This window comes from Rhinoderma darwinii, chromosome 3 (assembly GCF_050947455.1).
Source record: "Rhinoderma darwinii isolate aRhiDar2 chromosome 3, aRhiDar2.hap1, whole genome shotgun sequence".
NCBI classification, from domain to species: Eukaryota; Metazoa; Chordata; class Amphibia; order Anura; family Rhinodermatidae; genus Rhinoderma; species Rhinoderma darwinii.
In genome coordinates, this window is record NC_134689.1 from 288,335,696 (window position 1) to 288,354,902 (window position 19,207).

General features: G+C 40.0%; 1 protein-coding gene across 2 annotated transcripts in view; it reads right to left on the reverse strand.

Moving 5' to 3' along the window:
* Nucleotides 1-18,792, reverse strand: part of FBN1 (fibrillin 1) — a 219,263-nt gene extending 200,471 nt beyond the window's left edge. Inside the window, exons 1-2 of one of the 2 annotated variants that reach the window (XM_075858025.1) lie at nucleotides 18,659-18,792; nucleotides 18,241-18,499 (exon numbers count right to left, since the gene is read on the reverse strand). In XM_075858025.1, coding sequence (XP_075714140.1) covers nucleotides 18,241-18,413 — 173 coding nt within the window. In that variant the 5' untranslated portion in view covers nucleotides 18,414-18,499; nucleotides 18,659-18,792. Of the gene's footprint in view, nucleotides 1-18,240; nucleotides 18,500-18,583 lie in introns of both variants that reach the window. The other variant, XM_075858024.1, reaches the window with a different exon arrangement.
* Between the last annotated feature and the right edge of the window lie 415 nt (nucleotides 18,793-19,207).

Genomic DNA, 19,207 nt, shown 5'->3' on the forward strand with positions numbered 1-19,207 from the left:
TATCTACAGGGGGCACTGTGGTACTATCTACTGGGGGCAGTGTGTGGCACTATCTACAGGGGCAGCATGTGGCACTATTGACATAGGCACTGTGGCACTATCTGCATGGGCGGTGTGTGGCACTATTTACTTGGGCACTGCTCCACTATCTACATAGGTAGTGTCTGGCGCTACCTACAGAGGCAGTGTGTGGCATTATCTACTTGGGAACTGCAGAACTATCCACATGGGCAGTGTGTGCCACTATTTACATGGGCACTGTGGCACTATCTACATGGGCACTGTGGCCCTTTCTACAGGGGGCACTATGGCAATATCTACAGGAGGCACTGTGGAACTATCTACATGGGTACTGTGGCATTATCTACAGGGGGCAGTGTGTGGCACTATATACATGTGCACTGTGACACTATCTACAGGGCATCATCCACAGAGGACACTGCGGCACTATCTACATGGGCACTGTGGCTCTTTCTACAGGAAGCACTATCTACAGGGGCACTATCTACAGGGGGCACTGAGTGTGGCACTATCTCAGCTGGTATTTACGCTATAAACAGTGGTCGGCACATATCCACTAGCTTAGCCCTATATATTAGAACTTGTAATATAAAGGGCTAGGCTGATTGATACATGCAGACCAATACTCATAGTGTATAAACCAGAGGTTAACAGGAACATGCCGAAAATAACTTAGTTTAAAAAGTATGCAATTGTAAACTTTCCCCCTTTAAAAAATTTGCGTTTGCCCCTGTATCGTGTGTAGGAGTTTGACTTAGTACATACTATTACCAATGGCGTATATACCATAGAGGCAGACAATGCAGCTCCTATGAGGCCCTTGGGAAGAGAGGGCCTAGCCGTGGCTGGTCCCTTTTCTTTTTGCTACTGGGTTGCAAGAGTCCTTGCCAGACTCCTCTCTCCAGAAAAACAGCATTGTTTGCAAACATGGAGGTAGGGAACTTGCCCAAGTGTCATGGAAGGGGCATACATAGGTAAACAAACACCAGGTACTTCTGTCATGGGAGGCAAAAGCAGCACCTTAACGGGGCCCCCACTTTTCTATATACACCACTGACTATTACTGCCTATGTAAAATAAAGTAAATTAAAAAGGACTATTAATCTAACAGTCTCATGAGTTATTATGTTTTCTTTTGTTGTATTTCAACAAAAAATTAGGGTAACATATCATTTTGATCAAACTAATAGTTGTATAAGCATAAGCATATGTAATCTTGAGTCCTGCCAACAGCTTTCATACATTTTAAGAACTTTGAAAGCTGAACACTAGTAAAACTAAGACAGTTTAGATAAGAAAGTCCACTGAGAGTGTCAATGATTCTATTTCTCAGCATGTGAAAAATGAAGATCTCACAGGCCAGATGCACACAATAAATAAAACTACAACTATTACAAATAAAAACCAATGTTACCAGTTTGTTTAGCTATAAAATTGTCTTTTACACTGTTTGGAATGATGGGGTTATCCCTTCTACTTTCAAAAGGAAAGCCTCTCCCATCACCTATACTGTTACTGTTGATTCCGTCATTAAACGGGGTTAACGGAAAGTTCACACTGAATCGCTGCTCACATTCTAAGCACTGGATAAAGTTCTTAGCCAACGTAAACATTACTTACAAGTACTCCCAAAGTCTCATCACTAGCACTATAGTATGCTGAGCGTGCTGGTGACTGGGACGGACAACATAACTTCCAGGATCAAGTGAATTCTTCCAAACTCCATTTGCATACTGTACAAATGTAATATTATTCAATGGAGCCAAATCATCTAGAAACCCAACACCTTCACAAGTGAAAAGTAATGGTAACAGAGAATAACGATCGACGTGACAGATTCTGTAAAAAATATTATGAAAACTCTCTGCCAATGTACATTATGTAATCTCACTGCTCACTATGCAACGTGACCTGATAGATTTTCTTTCAATTTTTCCGGTTCATATTTTGGAGCATTTTACCAGTTAATATTATTTGGAAATGCTGCAGCTTTAAAAAGAAAACTCAGCTTTTGAACAACATTTACAGGTAAAATCTATGTAAAATAAAAAGTAAATTATAAATTCTTCACTTTTTGCAATTATGATTGAAATTATATATTCTCAAATTATGTCTAAAGCTAAATTCAGATTACAACTGGTGTCCTGTTACTAAAGAGCGCTGCATTGTAGGAGTTCAGAAGACGGTTACAGAGTGACCTATGTTTTCCTGTGTTTGACCCGACTTTCATTTTGGCTCCGCTTGATCTGATTTCTCCATGTACCGACCTCTGGCCTGAACCTGACCTTGTCTCCTGCTACCGATTACTGGACCTGATGTTGCCCGCCTGTTACCGACCTGGATCTATTTGACCGCAAAATGGTTCACACCCGCGAACTGCAGCCTGACCAGCTATTGGGGACAATCTTGGGAGCCGTGACCTGGAAATCTTAATGTCAAAGTCCATACCTCATTGCAGGTGTTAACAGTGAAGAACATAAGATTCCTTACACTCCACACCCTAGGTGGGCTCCTTTCATGGGTTCCGTCTGAGCTTTCCGTCAGGGGAACCCATGAACGGAACCCTCACTGAAACAAACAGAAACCATAGGTTTCCCTTTGCATCACCATTGATTTCAATGCTGACGGATCCGATGCAAATGGTTTCCGTTTGTCACCGTTGTGCAAGGGTTCCATCGTTTTGACGGAAGAAATACCGTAGTCGACTCGGACTACGCTGTGCTTCTCTGACGTCATCCAAGTCCCGACTACACTAGCCAGGGACCGGATTCCAAGTACGCTCTTGGGTTCATAGTCTAATACGGAGCGTTATATGAAACTTTCCACTGAACACAGTCAAATACGCTTTTCAATACAGTTGTGAAACAGGTACAGTATGACATATGCCAGCCAAACGTATGCTAATAGGACACTTTTATGGCATATTTTTGGCTAGTAATAGCGCATAGGGACATTAGACATATACGTTGGAAGAATTTCATGGCATATACACTGAACATAGAGCCTGAACTCAGTCTGAATTTAGCCCGTGGTCAGTGGTTAGAACTAACCAAATTTATAGTAATACTGTTAGGAAACTAGACAGTGCCCAAACACAATAACTCCTTGGTATTCTTGGTGTTGCACATTTGAAAGCTATTTCCTTCAATCTTAAAGCCTTATTCTACATGTCTACGCATATTATCAATGTCTACCCAATATTATCACTTTTACATGCCATGAATCTCTCTAAGTATAGAATGTATTGTCTATAATAACAAAAAAAAACATTTTAACCTATGGCCTTAGGGGTGTGCGACCTGTGCCTTTGCACAGGGTGCATCACTCCTGCAGATGGAAGGGGGCGCTGCGCTGGCTCCCTTCCCCTGCTTGTTTCAGAAGTGCCCAGGACCCGGCGACTCAGCAGTCGCCTTTCCACCCGGGCGCTTCTTCACTCAGTGGCGTCGTTACCGCTGTAGCAGCCATAGCGGCTGCTAGCGGCGACACCGGGCCTGAGGGCGCCCGCGCCAGGCCCCTCCCATGGACAGCGATGCCGCTAGCAGACGCTGCTACAGCAGTAGCAATGGCACTATAGCAGAGCAGGAAGGTATCTCCCTGCTCTGCTATATACTAGTGCCACTGTAGCTCCTGAAGGAGCGGAATCCCCGTGTGGCCAGGGATTCCGCTCCTGGAGCGCTCCTCTTGATGTCTCTGTTCATATATGGACAGTGACATCAGGGGAAACTCCTGAAGCGGAATCCCCGACCACAGCATTGCAGACGCTGTGACTGGGGATTCCACTCCAGGAGAAGCCAATGACGTCACTGTCCGTAAATCGACGCAGACAACAGGAGCTTCTCCTGGAGTGGAATCCCCGGTCAGAGCGTCGGAAACGCTGTGGATGGGGATTCCGCTTCAGGAGTTTCCCCTGATGTCACTGCCCTGGCACTGTCTACAAGGGGGAGGTGGGGGGGCTGTATGGCACAATCTACAAGGAGGAGGTGGGGGATTATGGCACTGTCTACAGGGAGGCTGTATGGCAAAATCTACAGGGGGGCACTATACTCTGTGGGGACCACTAAGCAAGCATTATACTGTGTAGGGGTACTACAGGGGGCATAATACTGTGGGCACAATTGGAGGACAAAATATTGTGTCCTTGAAGGGGTTGTAATATACTAGATTATTAAATATTATTATTATACTGTATGGGAGCACTAAAGGGGCATTATAATTTTTTTATGGGGCATTTTTTTTTAATGATAGGGGTGGAGTGCCGAAAGATCATTTCCTCCATCTATCCTAAGTCCGGCCCTGACTGCCTGCAGTCCACAATGAGATATTGCCTGTAAGTCAAGTGTACAGTTTACATTCTAGTCTTGGATAAGTAATTTATTCAGATACAGCCCACAGATGACCCTTCTAAAGACAATACATACTGATATGGGGACTATTCTGTGAACCCGGAAGGCTTGTGTGACTACAATACATACTGATATGGGGACTATTCTGTGAACCCGGAAGGCTTGTGTGACTATAATACATACTGATATGGGGACTATTCTGTGAACCCGGAAGGCTTGTGTGACTATAATACATACTGATATGGGGACTATTCTGTGAACCCGGAAGGCTTGTGTGACTACAATACATACTGATATGGGGACTATTCTGTGAACCCGGAAGGCTTGTGTGACTACAATACATACTGATATGGGGACTATTCTGTGAACCCGGAAGGCTTGTGTGACTATAATACATACTGATATGGGGACTATTCTGTGAACCCGGAAGGCTTGTGTGACTATAATACATACTGATATGGGGACTATTCTGTAAACCCGGAAGGCTTGTGTGACTATAATACATACTGATATGGGGACTATTCTGTGAACCCGGAAGGCTTGTGTGACTACAATACATACTGATATATGGGACTATTCTGTGAACCCGGAAGGCTTGTGTGACTATAATACATACTGATATGGGGACTATTCTGTAAACCCGGAAGGCTTGTGTGGCTACAATACATACTGATATGGGGACTATTCTGTGAACCCGGAAGGCTTGTGTGACTACAACACATACTGATATGGGGACTATTCTGTGAACCCGGAAGGCTTGTGTGACTATAATACATACTGATATGGGGACTATTCTGTGAACCCGGAAGGCTTGTGTGGCTACAATACATACTGATATGGGGACTATTCTGTGAACCCGGAAAGGCTTGTGTGACTACAATACATACTGATATGAGGACTATTCTGTGAACCCGGAAGGCTTGTGTGACTATAATACATACTGATATGGGGACTATTCTGTGAACCCGGAAGGCTTGTGTGACTACAATACATACTGATATGGGGACTATTCTGTGAACCCGCAAGGCTTGTGTGACTACAATACATACTGATATGGGGACTATTCTGTGAACCCGGAAGTCTTGTGTGACTACAATACATACTGATATGGGGACTATTCTGTGAACCCGGAAGGCTTGTGTGACTACAATACATACTGATATGGGGACTATTCTGTGAACCCGGAAGGCTTGTGTGACTATAATACATACTGATATGGGGACTATTCTGTGAACCCGGAAGGCTTGTGTGACTACAATACATACTGATATGGGGACTATTCTGTGAACCCGGAAGGCTTGTGTGACTATAATACATACTGATATGGGGACTATTCTGTGAACCCGGAAGGCTTGTGTGGCTACAATACATACTGATATGGGGACTATTCTGTGAACCCGGAAGGCTTGTGTTACTACAATACATACTGATATGGGGACTATTCTGTGAACCCGGAAGGCTTGTGTGACTACAATACATACTGATATGGGGACTATTCTGTGAACCCGCAAGGCTTGTGTGACTACAATACATACTGATATGGGGACTATTCTGTGAACCCGGAAGTCTTGTGTGACTACAATACATACTGATATGGGGACTATTCTGTGAACCCGGAAGGCTTGTGTGACTACAATACATACTGATATGGGGACTATTCTGTGAACCCGGAAGGCTTGTGTGACTATAATACATACTGATATGGGGACTATTCTGTGAACCCGGAAGGCTTGTGTGACTACAATACATACTGATATGGGGACTATTCTGTGAACCCGGAAGGCTTGTGTGACTATAATACATACTGATATGGGGACTATTCTGTGAACCCGGAAGGCTTGTGTGGCTACAATACATACTGATATGGGGACTATTCTGTGAACCCGGAAGGCTTGTGTGACTACAATACATACTGATATGGGGACTATTCTGTGAACCCGGAAGGCTTGTGTGACTATAATACATACTGATATGGGGACTATTCTGTGAACCCGGAAGGCTTGTGTGACTACAATACATACTGATATGGGGACTATTCTGTGAACCCGCAAGGCTTGTGTGACTACAATACATACTGATATGGGGACTATTCTGTGAACCCGGAAGTCTTGTGTGACTACAATACATACTGATATGGGGACTATTCTGTGAACCCGGAAGGCTTGTGTGACTACAATACATACTGATATGGGGACTATTCTGTGAACCCGGAAGGCTTGTGTGACTATAATACATACTGATATGGGGACTATTCTGTGAACCCGGAAGGCTTGTGTGACTACAATACATACTGATATGGGGACTATTCTGTGAACCCGCAAGGCTTGTGTGACTACAATACATACTGATATGGGGACTTTTCTGTGAACCCGGAAGTCTTGTGTGACTACAATACATACTGATATGGGGACTATTCTGTGAACCTGGAAGGCTTGTGTGACTACAATACATACTGATATGGGGACTATTCTGTGAACCCGGAAGGCTTGTGTGACTATAATACATACTGATATGGGGACTATTCTGTGAACCCGGAAGGCTTGTGTGACTACAATACATACTGATATGGGGACTATTCTGTGAACCCGGAAGGCTTGTGTGACTATAATACATACTGATATGGGGACTATTCTGTGAACCCGGAAGGCTTGTGTGGCTACAATACATACTGATATGGGGACTATTCTGTGAACCCGGAAGGCTTGTGTGACTACAATACATACTGATATGGGGACTATTCTGTGAACCCGGAAGGCTTGTGTGACTATAATACATACTGATATGGGGACTATTCTGTGAACCCGGAAGGCTTGTGTGACTACAATACATACTGATATGGGGACTATTCTGTGAACCCGCAAGGCTTGTGTGACTACAATACATACTGATATGGGGACTATTCTGTGAACCCGGAAGTCTTGTGTGACTACAATACATACTGATATGGGGACTATTCTGTGAACCCGGAAGGCTTGTGTGACTACAATACATACTGATATGGGGACTATTCTGTGAACCCGGAAGGCTTGTGTGACTATAATACATACTGATATGGGGACTATTCTGTGAACCCGGAAGGCTTGTGTGACTACAATACATACTGATATGGGGACTATTCTGTGAACCCGGAAGGCTTGTGTGACTTTAATACATACTGATATGGGGACTATTCTGTGAACCCGGAAGGCTTGTGTGACTATAATACATACTGATATGGGAACTATTCTGTGAACCCGGAAGGCTTGTGTGACTATAAGGGCATGCCCCCACGTGGCGGATTTCCTCCGCAACTGTCCGCATCAATGCCGCACAGAATCTGCGTTGCAGATTCTGCGGCGGATCTGCCGAAAATTTGCAGTAAATTGATGCGGACTAGCTGCTGCGGACTACGGGAAAAGTGCTTCCCTTCTCTCTATCAGTGCAGGATAGAGAGAAGGGCCAGCACTTTCCCTAGTGAAAGTAAACAAATTTCATACTTACCGGCCGTTGTCTTGGTGACGCGTCCCTCTTTCGGCATCCAGCCCGACCTTCCTGGATGACGCGGCAGTCCATGTGACCGCTGCAGCCTGTGATTGGCTGCAGCCGTCACTTAGACTGAAACGTCATCCTGGGAAACCGGACTGGAGACAGAAGCAGGGAGTTCTCGGTAAGTATGAACTTCTGTTTTTTTGACAGGTTGCTGTATATTGGGATCGGTAGTCACTGTCCAGGGTGCAGAAACAGTTACTGCCGATCGCTTAACTCTTTCAGCACCCTGGACAGTGACTATTTACTGACGTCGCCTAGCAACGCTCCCGTAATTCCGGGAGCCCCATTGACTTCCTCAGTCTGGCTGTAGACCTAGAAATACATAGGTCCAGCCAGAATGAAGAAATGTCATGTCAAAAAAGCAAGACGAAATCCGCAGCACACATAACATGTGCATGACAGCTGCGGACTTCATTGCGGAATTTAGAATCTCCATTGAAGTCAATGGAGAAATTCCGCCATGAGTCCGCAACCAGTCCGCCACTGGTCCGCAACAGACAGAGCATGCTGCGGACACCAAATTCCGCTCTGCAGCCTATGCTCCGCAGCGGAATTTTACGCCTCGTCTAAATGAACACTTCTAAATAGAAGTGGAAGTCAATGGAGAAACGGCTACGCTGCGGATTAACGCTGCGGAGTGTCCGCAGCGGAATTCAAGTGAAATTCCGCCACGTGTGAACCCAGCCTAATACATACTGATATGGGAACTATTCTGTGAACCCCGAAGGCTTGTGTGACAACAATACATTTACACTTTTGTTTGTATCTTGAGCTCACATTTTTCATTGGAGTATTCATTTTACTACTGTTCTTTATGTACAATCTTGGAATGGATATAGGTCTGGCTTGATGAAATGCAGCTGGATAAGTAGGCCAGCTGTAGTGCATCATATACCTATAGCCAGCCATCTCTACAGCTTCATCAACATTATAGAAGGAAAATTACACATTCTTAGTTACTCGTTCATCACTTTCAAAAACAATGAAGCTGTAATACTTTGTCTCAGCAGTTTCAACGTAGGGGAGCACCCATAGCTATGTAGACCTTACCTTTGTAGAAGCCATTTAAGAATCACCTACTGCCTGCAGGGCCCACTACAGCGCAGGAGAACTTGAGTAGTTAGTAACAATGCTACTCTCCTGCCAGTAAGTATAGTATATGGGAAACCAGGGGTTCTCAACTAAAAAAAAAAGAGTCAGAATACTAACCAAAATTACATTGTATAATAATCTAGCACTCTTATCTATGTATGTATGTATGTATGTATGTATCTATTTATCTTTCCATCTATCTATCTATCTATCTATCTATCTATCTATCTATCTATCTATCTATCTATCTATCTATCTATCTATCTATCTACGGATTATAATGAGGGTAAGCTGGGCAAGTGCCCGGGGCGCAAGACTGGAAGGGGGCCCAGTTCACCCTGGTTCTCCGGTACCGGCTGTAAATTTAACAGAGAACCGGAGTGAAGCGGGACCTCTCACCCAATTATATCCGCATCCTTAGGAGACGGATACAATTGCTTACTGTAGCGCTGGCGAAACAGGGAAGTATCCGTTCCCTTGCTCCCATTCGGCACTTTACTAATGACATAGTCGGCGCAATCATGTCATTGCGCCGACTGCTCCATTACGCTGGATGACGCTGTCTGGTCTCTGACCAGTCCTGCGTCGCTGGAGGAAGAAGCGGGAACGGGGACAGGTGAGAATGTTTTTTTTTTGTTTTGGGCAGCGTTGAGGGTAAAAGATGCAGGGGGCATTATCTATAGAGGACATTGTAAGTGGCACTATCTACAGGGGTCATTATCTACTTAGAGCATTGTAACTGGCACAATCTACAGGGGACGTTATCTAAATAGGGCATTGTAACTGGCACAATCTACAGGGAAAGTTATCTACATAGGGCATTGCAACTGGCACAATTTACAGGGGACCTTATCTGCAGAGGGCATTTTAACTAGCACTATCTACAGGGGACATTATCTAAAAAGCGCATTGTAACTGGCGCTATCTACAGGGGGCATTTTCTATAGAGGGCATTGTAACTGGTACTATCTACAGGGGGCATTGTTAGTGTGTGTGGTGTTTTACTTTACAGTGTTTGACACAATTTAATTCTGGTGCACAGTATATAATACTATTATATTCAGGAGTGCAGTGTATAATACTATTACATTCAGGAGTACAGTGTATAGTACTATTAAATTCAGGGCGCAGTGTATAGTACTATTATATTCAGGGCGCAGTGTATAGTACTATTATATTCAGGAGTACAGTGTATAATACTAATATATTCAGGAGTACAGTGTATAATACTATTATATTCAGGAGCACAGTGTATAGTACTATTATATTCAGGGGTGCAGTGTATAGTACTATTATATTCAGGAGTACAGTGTATAGTACTATTATATTCAGGAGTACAGTGTATAGTACTATTATATTCAGTAGTGCAGTGTATAGTACTATTATATTCAGGAGTGCAGTGTATAGTACTATTATATTCAGGAGCACAGTGTATAGTACTATTATATTCAGGAGTACAGTGTGTAATACTATTATATTCAGGAGCACAGTGTATAGTACTATTATATTCAGGAGTACAGTGTATAGTGCTATTATATTCAGGCGTACAGTGTGTAATACTATTATATTCAGGAGTACAGTGTATAATACTATTATATTCAGTAGTACAGTGTATAATAATATGATATTCAGGAGCACAGTGTATAATACTATTATATTCAGGAGTACAGTGTATAGCACTATTATATTTAGGAGTACAGTGTATAATACTATTATATTCAGGGGCGCAGTGTATAATAGTATTATATTCAGGAGCACAGTGTATAGTACTATTATATTCAGAGGCGCAGTGTATAATACTATTATATTCAGGAGTACAGTGTATAATACTATTATATTCAGGAGCACAGTGTATAATACTATTATATTCAGAGGCGCAGTGTATAGTACTATTATATTCTGGAATGCAGTGTATAATACTATTATATTCAGGAGCACAGTGTATAATACTATTATATTCAGGAGCACAGTGTATAGTACTATTATATTCAGGAGCACAGTGTATAATACTATTATATTCAGGAGCACAGTGTATAGTACTATTATATTCAGGAGTACAGTGTATAATACTATTATATTCAGGAGTACAGTGTATAGCACTATTATATTTAGGAGTACAGTGTATAATACTATTATATTCAGGGGCGCAGTGTATAATAGTATTATATTCAGGAGCACAGTGTATAGTACTATTATATTCAGAGGCGCAGTGTATAATACTATTATATTCAGGAGTACAGTGTATAATACTATTATATTCAGGAGCACAGTGTATAATACTATTATATTCAGAGGCGCAGTGTATAGTACTATTATATTCTGGAATGCAGTGTATAATACTATTATATTCAGGAGCACAGTGTATAATACTATTATATTCAGGAGAACAGTGTATAGTACTATTATATTCAGGAGCACAGTGTATAATACTATTATATTCAGGAGCACAGTGTATAGTACTATTATATTCAGGAGTACAGTGTATAATACTATTAAATTCAGGAGTGCAGTGTATAATACTATTATATTCAGGAGTACAGTGTATAGTACTATTATATTCAGAGGCGCAGTGTATAATACTATTATATTCAGGAGTACAGTGTATAATACTATTAAATTCAGGAGTGCAGTGTATAATACTATTATATTCAGGAGTACAGTGTATAGTACTATTATATTCAGAGGCGCAGTGTATAATACTATTATATTCAGGAGTACAGTGTATAATACTATTATATTCAGGAGTACAGTGTATAATACTATTATATTCAGGGGCGCAGTGTATAATACTATTATATTCAGGAGCACAGTGTATAGTACTATTATATTCAGGAGTACAGTGTATAATACTATTATATTCAGGAGTACAGTGTATAATACTATTATATTCAGGGGCGCATTGTATAATACTATTATATTCAGGAGCACAGTGTATAGTACTATTATATTCAGGGGCGCAGTGTATAATACTATTATATTCAGGAGCGCAGTGTATAATACTATTATATTCAGGAGCACAGTGTATAGTACTATTATATTCAGAGGCGCAGTGTATAATACTATTATATTCAGGAGTACATTGTATAGTACTATTATATTCAGGAGTACAGTGTATAGTACTATTATATTCAGGAGTACGGTGTATAGTACTATTATATTCAGGGGCACAGTGTATAGTAATATTATATTCAGGAGCACGGTGTATAATACTATTATATTCAGGAGCACAGTGTATAATACTATTATATTCAGGAGCACAGTGTATAATACTATTATATTCAGGAGTACAGTGTATAATACTATTATATTCAGGAGTACAGTGTATAATACTATTATATTCAGGAGTACAGTGTATAGTACTATTATATTCAGGAGTACAGTGTATAATACTATTATTTTCAGGAGTACAGTGTATAGTACTATTATATTCATTGTATGATACTATTATATTCAGGAGTACAGAGTATAGTACTATTATATTCAAGAGTACGGTGTATAATACTATTATATTCAGGAGTACAGTGTATAGTACTATTATATTCAGGGCACAGTGTACAATACTATTATATTCGGGGCACAGTATATAGTACTATTATATTCAGGAGTACAGTGTATAGTACTATTATATTCAGTGGCACAGTTTATGATACTACTATATTTAGAAGCATAGAGTGTGGCATCATGAGAAATTTAATCTTCATTTATAGATGCGGAAATGTTGGAAAAGTGAGAAGCTGAAGAAATCTGAGCTGCAAACTGCAGAAATGGGCCGTGGCCGGAAGAAGTCTGGACTGGATGGAGAAAAAAAGAGAAAAAGAACTAAAAAGAATTTGAGACATCACCTGTGAGTCACTCAATGTAAATGTTTATTCTCCCTGTAACTGATCAGTACTGTAGTCACTGTATGATCTGCAGCGAGATGACGGATGGTAGCATTCTTTTTTGTTAAGTAGCAACTCCCAGCATATCCCAATCATTGTTCAGTCTATACTGGGAGCTGTTGTTTTATGTCGTACAAATTTATACAGCAGGGGTTAAACTGAATTTGCAAATGAGCTCGGTTCTGTTGTTGCATATATGTACTGAGGTTGGTTCTGGGTCTGTGTATTTGTACTGAGCTTGGTTCTGGTGTGGTGTATATGTACTGAGCTTGGTTCTGGTGTGGTATATATGTACTGAGCTTGGTTCTGGGGATGTATTTATGTACTGAGCTTGGTTCTGGGTCTGAGAAGGTAAATATATACAGTAAAAACTAAACCCAAAAAACTATGGAGGAATCTCAGTTTTTTCCAATTCACCCATTATATGGTACTTTACATGGTGCCAATAAAAACTATAACTCCTCCCGCAAAAAAATAATCCTTCACACACCACTCCATTGACGCAAAAATAAAAAAAGTTATAAAGCTCCTGACCACTTTAGTGTCTCAAAATATTCTGCTTTCTCTCTTCTGTATGGCTCATTCTGCTTTTACAGCTAATTCAAAACCGTGCCAGATCTGTGGCCGCCTAAACAGAAATCTGCAAATATATACGGTACAGGATCTTCAAAGTCCTGTCTTCAGAGTTTGGGCGGGGCCCAGACTTGAAAAAGTGCCCGGGGCCCATGGTACCCTTAATCCGCCACTCTATCTATCTATCTATCTATCTATCTATCTATCTATCTATCTATCTATCTATCTATCTATCTATCTATCTATCTATCTATCCATATCTATATATTTCTTTTGTCCTATTAATAAAACTGCAACATTACAAGAATATTAATTTTTGCAAAGATTTGAAGTGTTTAGGTAACCTCCAGTATAAAGTGATGAAATATACACTACCGTTCAAAGTTTAGGGTCACTTAGAAATTTCCTTCTTTTTAAAAGAAAAGCACAGTTTTTTTCAATGAAGATAACATTAAATTAATCAGAAATACACTCTATACATTGTTAATGTGCTAAATGACTATTCTAGCTGCAAACGTCTGGTTTTTAATGCAATATCTACATAGGTGTATAGAGGCCCATTTCCAGCAACCATCACTCCAGTGTTCTAATGGTACATTGTGTTTGCTAACTGTGTTAGAAGGCTAATGGATGATTAGAAAACACTTGAAAACCCTTGTGCAATTATGTTAGCACCGCTGTAAACAGTTTTGCTGTTTAGAGGAGCTATAAAACTGACCTTCCTTTGAGTTAGTTGAGAATCTGGAGCATTCTATTTGTGGGTTCGATTAAACTCTCACAATGGCTAGAAAAAGAGAGCTTTCATGTGAAACTCGACAGTCTATTCTTGTTCTTAGAAATGAAGGCTATTCCATGCGAGAAATTGCCATGAAACGGAAGATTTTGCTACAACGGTGTGTACTACTCCCTTCAGAGGACAGCACACACAGGCTCTAACCAGAGTAGAAAGAGAAGTGGGAGGCCCCGCTGCACAACTGAGCAACAAGACAAGTCTCTAGTTTGAGAAATAGACGCTTCACAGGTCCTCAACTGGCAGCTTCATTAAATAGTACCCGCAAAACGCCAGTGTCAACGTCTACAGTGAAGAGGCGACTCCGGGATCCAGGCCTTTAGGGCAGAGTGGAAAAGAAAAAGCCATATCTGAGACTGGCTAATAAAAGGAAAAGATTAATATGGGCAAAAGCACACAGACATTGGACAGAGGAAGATTGGAAAAAAGTGTTATGGACAGACGAATCGAAGTTTGAGGTGTTTGGATCACACGTAGAAACATTTGTGAGACGCAGAACAACTGAAAAGATGCTGGAAGAGTGCCTGACTCCATCTGTCAAGCATGGTGGAGGTAATGTGATGATCTGGGGTTGCTTTGTTCTGGTAAAGTGGGAGATTTGTACAAGGTAAAAGGGATTTTGAATAAGGAAGGCTATCACTCCATTTTGCAACGCCATGCCATACCCTGTGGACAGCGCTTGATTGGAGCCAATTTCATCCTACAACAGGACAATGACCCAAAGCACACCTCCAAATTATGCAAGAACTATTTAGGGAAGAAGCAGACAGCTGGTATTCTATCTGTAATGGAGTGGCCAGCGCAGTCACCAGATCTCAACCCCATAGAGCTGTTGTGGGAGCAGCTTGACCGTATGGTACGCAAGAAGTGCCCATCAAGCCAATCCAACTTGTGGGAGGGGTTTCTGGAAGCATGGGGTGAAATTTCTCCCGATTACCTCAGCAAATTAACAGCTAGAATGCCAAAGGTCTGCAATGCTGTAATTGCTGCAAATGGAGCATTCTTTGATGAAAGCAAAGTTTGAAGGAGAAAATTATTATTTCAAATAAAAATCATTATTTCTAACCTTGTCAATGTCTTGACTATATTTTCTAGTCATTTTGCAACTCATTTGATAAATATAAGTGTGAGTTTTCATGGAAAACACAAAATTGTCTGGGTGACCCCAAACTTTTGAACGGTAGTGTATGTCAGAGAGGCTCCAATTGCAAACAATAAAGTGTGTTCAGATACGTCAAACCCTGGTCTAAACAAAAGTGTTTGGAAAAATGTACTCTCTAAAATAATTCAAGAGACTTTTATTATCTGTTAGCAAAAAATTTGCACATAGCTGACATATTTTGGCATGAGCTCTCTATATCCTGTCATTTTAATACAGACTGTCAGAACAATTCTCTACCATAATCTCTGTCAGGGGTCCCATAGCAATTTCATAATTACAGACAAATGACATGGTGGAAACAGTGTGATCTTAGAGCGAAACATAAATTACTGTAAATGTTATCCTAACTCATTCAATATGTTTAACCCCGCGCTTACCAAGTAGATGAGCATTTCTGGAAGCCCATGGCTTGTGATTGTACATTCTATGTTATTTGTATATTCATTTACAAGAGTCACCTTTATCATTAACCTTTTTTTATTAAGATGCTATATATAGATATGAGATAGATAGATAGATAGATAGATAGATAGATAGATAGATAGATAGATAGATAGATAGATAGATAGATAGATAGATAGATAGATAGATAGATAGATAGATAGATCGATCGATCGATCGATCGATCGATCGATCGATAGATAGATAGATAGATAGATAGATAGATAGATAGATAGATAGATAGATAGATAGATAGATAGATAGATAGATAGATAGATAGATATGAGATAGAATGATAGATAGATAGATAGATAGATAGATAGATAGATAGATAGATAGATAGATAGATAGATAGATAGATAGATAGATAGATAGATAGATAGATAGATAGATAGATAGATAGATATGAGATAGAATGATAGATAGATAGATAGATAGATAGATAGATAGATAGATAGATAGATAGATAGATAGATAGATAGATAGATAGATAGATAGATAGATAGATAGATAGATAGATAGATAGATAGATAGATATGAGATAGATAGATAGATAGATAGATAGATAGATAGATAGATAGATAGATAGATAGATAGATAGATAGATAGATAGATAGATAGATAGATAGATAGATAGATAGATAGATATGAGATAGATAGATAGATAGATAGATAGATAGATAGATAGATAGATAGATAGATAGATAGATAGATAGATAGATAGATAGATAGATAGATAGATAGATAGATAGATAGATAGATAGATAGATAGATAGATAGATAGATAGATAGATAGATAGATAGAGATAGATGATAGATAGATAGATAGATAGATAGATAGATAGATAGATAGATAGATAGATAGATAGATAGATAGATAGATAGATAGATAGATAGATAGATAGATAGATAGATAGATAGATCGATCTTACATAAGTAAGATAAAAGAATGATGACCTGTTGCATATTAATAAAGACATTGTATGGGCCACAGCATGTATGGAATGGTATTTACCAAATAATTAAAAATAGATATTGGAAGTGAATACAGCTCTTTCCAATTGTATAAAAAAAAATTAATATCTCCAACTCCAAAATATATAATAGTAAAAAGTCTACGTGATCCCTTAAAATATCTATGGACCATATAAACCTATATGAGTGAGAACAAGAGCTATCAGTGAAGAAGAAACTCTCTGCTCATGATGTAAGGGTCCACTCCCCATCTTTGTGTAATCCACATGATACAACATCCTCATCCCAGTGTTTGTAATATAACCCCCCCCCCCCCTTTGTGGTTAGAGGCTGAAACCCCTAACATTTGCATGTGTTCGTAGTATCTCTGGTTAATGGCACTGAGTCAGACCTGGCACAGTTACTTGGTACTGGCACCTTGATATAACTATGCCAAGTGGCATTATTTCATTATACCTACTTCATGATTATATATACATTTTATTTCTACATTTCTATCGTGATATCTGCTTTAAATCCACATGCACATAATAAATAATTCCATATTGCATACAAATGGTGTAGATATCACCAATAAACTACTTACATAGTTAAAAATGCAAACTACATATAAGACCACACTACACACACATATTTATCTATCTATCTATCTATCTATCTATCTATCTATCTATCTATCTATCTATCTATCATCTATCTATCTCATATCTATCTATCTATCTATCTATCTATCTATCTATCTATCTATCTATCTATCTATCATCTATCTATCTATCTATCTATCTATCTATCTATCTATCTATCTATCTATCTATCTATCTATCTATCTATCTATCTATCTATCTATCTGTCATCTATCTATCATCTATCTATCTATCTATCTATCTATCTATCTATCTATCTATCTATCTATCTATCTATCTATCTATCTATCCATCCATCCATCCATCCATCTATAATCTATCTATCTATCTATCTATCTATCTATCTATCTATCTATCTATCTATCTATCTATCTATCTATCATCTATCTATCTATCTATCTATCTATCTATCTATCTATCTATCTATCTATCTATCTATCTCATATCTATCTATCTATCTATCTATCTATCTATCTATCTATCTATCTATCTATCTATCTATCTATCTATCTATCTCTATCTATCTATCTATCTATCTATCTATCTATCTATCTATCTATCTATCTATCTATCATCTATCTATCTAATCTATCTATCTATCTATCTATCTAATGGTATTATGCACTTTTATGCAAAAATCTCATTACCATTTATGCACATCTATCATTGAACCACATGAATTCTTCCATACACAGAGGATAGGTATAGTAATATACAGTAATAGGATTACTACGAGCATTTAGACGTAACAGGGTCACCTATACATTTGCAGCACATAAATGATATTTACCCTTTGAGGACATCATGACCCACTCCAGCACCCCCTCCTCTTCTCTTAGCTCTGTTGGCTCTGGATTCCTTCACTGTATCGGTTGACACACTTTTGTCAGCGCCTTGACTGGCACTGAAGGACAGGAACACTGTAAATCCCAGTGCCAACCCCAGCAGAGTATCCAGCCTCATCCTGGTGCAGTTCACAGGGGCTTCTTCTCTTCCAGGTACACTCTAGCCTGACTTCCCTGGCTCAGATGTGTGTTCTCCACAGGGTCCTGTCCAAAAGAATAAATAAGAGGTCTTCTCACATTAGGAGGAAGCTGAAAGCTAACAGAAGACACAGTAGAAATCTAATCTACCCCAACTCAAGCCTCCAGCTTCTATCTACCCTGCTCCAAAATAGCAGTACGCAGGCAGAGGGTGCACAGCCCTACCCCACTGGCCAAGCTTCCAGGGTAGCTTCAGCAGGCAGTCAGGGCTGCACATGCCATGGGGATCCTTGTGCTGCCCGGACAGATGCTATTAGAATTTATAGAACCAAGTGGCCGTTAGGGACATTAAACAAGATAAAAAGCTTTGGTGGCAGTGAACCCGCCCAGAGACATCAGGCAGGAGCTGCGGCTGCTCCTACTCAACTCCAGGCTCTGCCTTTCTTGGCTGCAGCAGCATGTGAGGCTGTCCGGGGGCTGTGTGCGCTCCGTGCAGGGAGATCTCCATCCAGATCAGCGCTGTCAATGTGGAGCACGGTCACCTGCGACATCGCTGCTACAATGTCGCACGATACTTGTGTAATGTGCCGGATATGTTCCAAAGCTTGAAATACTAAAGAGAACTAACAACAACCTAGTGAAGACACATCAGTGTGTTGTCCAAGTTCTGCCTAGCCCAGTTTTAAAGTCAGATCTTTTTTGTTTGTTAATTAACTGGGTGACAATATGATGGCTATTACACGTCCTATAGTGTTATACCCAGCTTTCCCAAAT